Raw genomic sequence first — 6,000 nt, 5'->3', positions numbered from 1 at the left:
TCCAGCAACAAAGGAGGAGGAATCACAGCTCTGCACAATATACTGTGAGCAACATCTCATTTTGACAGCCACAATGGGTGGCATTTGGTTAGGGGGACCAGACTGGGTGTCCCCTTTCTAAAATCCTGTATTTAAGCCATCCTGCAGGTGTCCCTATTTAAAAAAAAAAGAGGGGAGGAGAATTCTCTCATATATTCTGCCTCCCCTCTCATGGGCCTGGATCCTTGCTTGCTAGCTGTCCACACACCAGTGGTGAGCGTGTCGTGAGGGTGAAGTGGCTGACGACGGGTTGAGAGCGCAAGTCTGGTGGTTCTGCATAGCTGCAGTGTGCTGGGCTGGCTGCTCCCCCCGCTGGTCCTCCAGTGCAGTTCCTGTTGTGCTGCCTCCTCTTGGTCACCCACCCCCTTCAGTGCCTGTCCCGTTTCCAGTGCTGCGGGAGCTGGTTAGTGTGGACCAGTGATGGGCAGTTACATGTCACCTCTGCTGCCCACCCATTGACCCTTTACTTGATTCCCCTCTCACTGTCCTCTCCCTGTTGTGGCTTTTCACACACTTTCACTGCTCCTCCCCATCCCCCCAGTGGGTGTGCTCTGCTCCCCTCGCTGTGCAGAAAACCAGCCACTGGGTTGGCTCATTCAGCTCACCAGTGCCCTGGGTGGCAGGCTCCTTCCCTCCCCCACTCCCGCAGCCTGGGCTGGCACCCAGGGAAAGCTCAAGACTCTACAGCCCAAGGTACTGGCCAGCGGGAGGAGAATCCTGTGTTCACCAAAGCCTCAGAGAGTGCTGGCATGGGGAGCTCTGCAGTGGCAGGCAGGAAGCCGTTCCCATCCTGTTCACCCCACTTCCACAGGGTCTGCAGCAGATCCCCCACCCCAGGCAAGAGCATAGTATCCTCGTCACACACTGCTCATGCTCTAGGTCCTGCCTCCAAGGCAGCCGTGGTTGCTCTGTCCCCTAGGAAACCTCCCCTGCTGAGCCACCTCTCTGGACAGGGTGGCTGAAGCCCCTGCAGCCAGGTTCTCTCAGCCCTGGAGCACAATGCATCCTTGGGATTTAGCTCCTTCCTGACTCTGCTTTAGCCAGGGAACAGGAGGTGGCTGGGTCATGTCAGTGGGCAGCAGTAGCTTGGAGATGTTAGCTGCCTTTCAACACTGAGCAGACCGGAAGTGAAAGCTGCTTCCAGCCACAGGGAAGCAGGACAGGGGACTGAGGGAGGAGAGATGACCTCTCAATACATAGTCCAGATCATCCCTACCTTCCACCCTCACCTCCCTGCGTCTGGAAGCAGCTCCCATGCTTTCCCTTCCACACAGGGCTGAAAGGCTGCAGCTGGCCATGCTCTGGTGTGAACCCAAAGGTGACCAGAGGTCCCATTTTTAGAGGGACGGCCCTGGAGCAGCATTGCTGCAGCATCTAGAAGGGGCTCAGCCCTCCCACTGCCTTTGAAACCCCAGGCCAATGGGCAACTGCCCCTTTGCCCCTCCCACTCCACTGGCCAGGCTACCTACCTCAACCCCCTTTCCACTGGAAGCAGCTCCCATCCCTTCCTTCCTGCCCATGCCTAAACGCTGCTGCTGGCCACGTTCTCGTGGGAGCAGAAATTTAGGGAGGGGTCCTGTGATCCTGCATACTCCCCACTTTGCCTTGAGAAGATGAGCACCCCGAACTAGGGGAGAGAGATCCACCCCAGAGGCCCAGCCAGGCAGGGCTGGTGGAAAGCACTGGGCAGGGATGGTTGGGTCGGGTCAGTCAGTCAGCCACATCCCTGTGTGAGAGAGATACAGGGAACGTGTGTTTGTCACCTCAACCCTGTGCAAAACTTAACAACATGAAGGTAAATAAAAAGACACCAGCTGGGCAGTAGTTATTTTTAGCAAGGGCTCAGTCAATTTGAAGTTAATTTAAAATTTGGACTGCATAGTTCTGGCTGATTGCCATTGAGCTTGCTTGAATATGAGTAGTTTTACTAGGTGTCCCGTATTCAGCATAGGGAAACGTGGTCATCCTACATTTGGTAAATATCATTTCTTCTCATCCTACCAACCTCCCCTCCAACCAAAAAGGGCACACTGAAGCCTGCAGGAGGGGGAGCCAACTCTAGGGGCTTGTCTACACTACCACCCTCTTTTGAAGGAAGGATGGTAATTAGGGTGTTGGGAGTTTACTAATGAAGTGCTGCGCTGCATACGTAGCACTTCATTAAGCAAATTCCCCCTCGCAGCAACTTCTAAGTTTAAAATTTCGAAGTACCAGCTGGTGTCTAGCCACGGCTCACCCGCTGATACTTCGAAGTAAAAGGACTTAGAAGTTGCCCCGGCACTTCAGAGTACCAGCGGGTGAGCTGTGGCTAGATGCAAGCCGGTACTTTGAAGTTTAAAACTTCGAAGTTGCTGTGGGGGGGAATTTGCTTAATGAAGTGCTGCGTATGCAGCGCAGCACTTCATTAGTAAACTCCCAGCACCCTAATTACCATCCTTCCCTTGAAGGAGGGTGGTAGTGTAGACAAGCCCTAGGAGTCCAGAGAAGTTCAGATAGCACCACAATCCTATTTCAAACTTCAGTCCAGTCTACTGAGTGCCTGTTCCATCTGCTCTGTTCATAGCAGTGGAACTCATGTTGCAGACAAAGCTTGGAAGAGTACCACCACTCCTTCCCTTTAAACTCCTCACTGAATGATGATATTGAAAAAAGTCAAATCACTGGGCTTCTCATAAAGTAGTAGGGCAGTATCAGTAAACTGCTGAAGGAAAATGGTAACTAGCTACATGGAGAACATTCTACACTTTCGTAGGGGATTAATATTAATTTTAAACTGTGGATGTGCGGGGCTAACGGGTAGGGGTTAGAGATTTTTGGGAGTGATTAAACATTAAATGCAGTTGTCATTAATACCTGTTTCCATTTCTCGAGAATCCCTGAAAGTGGCAATAAAATACAACATGCATGCTGATTCTTTTTCTGAATAGGACAGCATACTTAAGCACCTCTCAACTGACTTGTATGGATTTTTTATTTAATATTATTTTTATTGTTATGGCAGAAAACCAGACTGGGCAAGCATTAGGTAATGGATAGTAAGAAACAGTTCACTAATGTCAGGTAGATACATCTATAGTGACTTAACATGGGGGGAGAGCTAGCTCAGTGATTTGAGTATTGGCCTCCTAAATTTGAGATTATGAGCTCCACCTTTGAGGGGGCCCTTTAAGGATCTAGAGCAAATAGGAGGAGAAGGAAGCGGGGACGGGGGGATGGTGCTTGGTTCTGCCAAACAGGCAGCAAACTAGACTCAATGACCTCCTGAGGTCCTTTTCAGCTCCATGAGATGTATATCACCACACATTTAGTTAATAACTGTCTCTGAATTTCATAGCCTTTTTATATACCCTTGCATACCCATCACAATCTACTGTAAGGAGCAGCAAGCAGGGACCCCTTGGTCATTTTGAAGACAGAGATAAATCCCAGTTTCACCTTTCCTGAGGTTTAACATCTATATACACTTCTTTGCCCCATCCCACTTTCTGTGTGGTTGCTAGGAGCTAGGAGAAGCCAGAACAGTTATGAAGATGAAATGGTTCTTGTCTCCAAAGCACTCCAGGCATGTGCTTTGGCAGGTGTGGCAACAGAGCCTGGTGCAGATACAAAATCACCTTTTGCAAAACGGTGCTGCATCCCTACTGGTGGCTGTGGTACCTGCAGATATAAAGAAGAGATCTGTGGATTTAATACCCACACGTGTCTAACAGAGGTAGAAGGGACCTTGACAGGTCATTGTGCCCAGTCCCAGCAGGACCTATCACTATCCCTGCCCCAGGCCCCTGAAAGGCCCCCTCAAGGGCTGGGCTCACAACCCCGCGTTGACAGGGGCAGCGCTCTAACCACTGAGCTGGGTGCACCTGGGGCTCGGGTGACTTGGTGCTGCCCTGCGGGCAGGGACTGGACTCGAGCACCTCTTGCGGTCCCTCCCAGTTCTAGGATTCCAGCATTCCACGAGGAGCAGGCTGGGGGCGCTCCCTGCCCAAAGGGGCCTCACACCCGGCTCGGGAGCGCCCCGCCGGAGGAGGGAGGCGCTTCCAGCCCGTCGGGCTCTGGAGGGAGGGAAGCACGTCCCGCCCCGGCCCGGCCCCCGCGTTCACATGAACTGGGGCGGAAAACGCGTCTCCGTGTCCCGGCACCTGCTCCGCACAAAGCCGGGGCGGGGCGGGGCTCCGCGCCGTTTCACGGCCGCCTCCTCAGGGGCTCGAAACGCCCCTCCCCACCCACAGCCCTGGGGCGGCGCCTGGAGCCAGCGGGTCGCGCCGCGCCCCCGCGACAGGGGTCGCCCCATCTCGGCTGAGGGAGCGCGCGCCGGCCGCGCCGCCCGCCCGGCAGGGGGCAGCCGCGCTCCCGGACCGCCACCCCCGCCCCAGGGAGCCCCGGGCTCGCGCCGAGCCGAGCCAGCGGCGGCCGAAGATGGAGCACGCGCCCCCGCCGCGCTCCGGCGCCCGCCCGGTCACCACCACGCGCAGCTCCTTCACCGCCGGCTTCTCGCCCGCGGCCGGCGCCGGCAGCTCCCTGCTCGCCTACGACCGCGAGTTCCTGAGGACCGCGCCCGGCGGGCTCATGCTGGCCGAGATCGTGAGTAGCCCGCGGGCTGCCTGCTCGCCCTCCGCGGCGCGTCCCCCAGGCGGCGCACGGGGGCTCCCTTCGGCAGCGGCGTGCTCCCGCCTGCCCTGTGCGCTCCGGTGCTTGCCAGAAGCCTCCCCTCCCCTCCCCTCCGGGGCTGGTTCCCGTCCCGCCGAGGGGGCGCTGCGGGGAGGGCTGTGCGGAACCCTCCCCCGCCAGCGTGCGAGGCAGCCCGCCCAAGAGATCAGGCGCAGGGGTCCTCTCGGACAAGGAGGTTGTCAGCTCTGGGAACTCTCAGGTTCAGGGCACCGGGGGGGTTGAAGCATTTTGCAGCCTACTGCGAAAATCGGTAGTTCCGGAGGGGTACCTGTGTGGGGGGGCAGAGTCACAAATACCCAGCAGTCCTCTAGCACCTTCGAGACTAACACGTGTAGTGTTCATTGGCTTTCATGGGTATGACCCACTTCTGAATTTGTTAGTGTCGAAGGTGCTACGGGAGTGTGTTGTTGTTTGCAAAAACCAGTTGCATTTTGCTCAGTGCAGTGTTCATGTCATACGTTGAAGATTTGTAAATGCAGTCATATTTGTAATTAACTATTTTAATTAGAATTATATTAGTTTCCTCTGGGTATTGGACTGACTTGTAACATCGTTCTGATGGCAGCATCAGAGGTGGTAAATAACTTTTCATCCAGCAAGGGAACTAGTGGACTCGCCACCTAATGTCTCCCATCTTAAAAAAATCTTCAGAACATCCAAGTAAGTTACTGGGCTCAGCCCATGGATGAATCAATAAGATTTTTGTGGCCTGCATTATAGATGAAGTCAAACTAGATGATGTGTCTACCAAGGGAACTAGTGGCTCTTCCACTATCTACTGATATACACATGTCTAAAATATACAGGTTGTCTTTTATGAATCTCTCTACCTTCTTGACCCTCAGTCTACGTTGATTGTCAATGCAAAGAGCAATCATTTGACATAAAATGAAAAATAAAAAAATAGTGTCATTTGTGGCATACAGAGCAAATGATCATATTTGTTTTCCTGATGTCCACAACTGGCTGTCTTGTTAGCAAATGGAATGTGAAATTATGATGTGGCTGCTGCTTTTCCATCTAGCATTATTTAAAATTGAATAATAATCAAAGAATAACTTAAAGGTTTTAGTCTCTGGAGCCTGCAATCAGATCCGTATGTGCAGACATCTAACTATGCCTGTTCCTACCCTACTCCCATCACAGCGTAGGTATAAAGGTCTGTCCACTTAGATCAACGGGTTCGATCTAAATCAGTAATCAAGAAACAATAATCTTTCTGTCAGGGTTTGGTCAATTTCCCATTTTACAGGCTGCAGCAGACTAGCAAGAGCATGCCTCCCCCACCATCTA

At 53.3% G+C, this 6,000-nt stretch overlaps 1 protein-coding gene across 1 annotated transcript in view; it reads left to right on the top strand.

Annotated features, from left to right (window-relative positions):
• Positions 1 to 4,194: 4,194 nt before the first annotated feature.
• CMTM8 (CKLF like MARVEL transmembrane domain containing 8) overlaps positions 4,195 to 6,000 on the top strand; it is a 54,770-nt gene continuing 52,964 nt past the window's right edge. The window contains exon 1 of the mRNA XM_074986125.1: positions 4,195 to 4,620. Coding sequence (XP_074842226.1) covers positions 4,456 to 4,620 — 165 coding nt within the window. The 5' untranslated portion in view covers positions 4,195 to 4,455. The remainder of the gene's footprint in view (positions 4,621 to 6,000) is intronic.

The sequence above is a fragment of the Carettochelys insculpta genome, chromosome 2 (genome assembly GCF_033958435.1).
Source record: "Carettochelys insculpta isolate YL-2023 chromosome 2, ASM3395843v1, whole genome shotgun sequence".
NCBI classification, from domain to species: Eukaryota; Metazoa; Chordata; order Testudines; family Carettochelyidae; genus Carettochelys; species Carettochelys insculpta.
The sequence above is the reverse complement of the archived record's forward strand: the minus strand, read 5'-3'. Positions and strand labels throughout refer to the sequence as shown.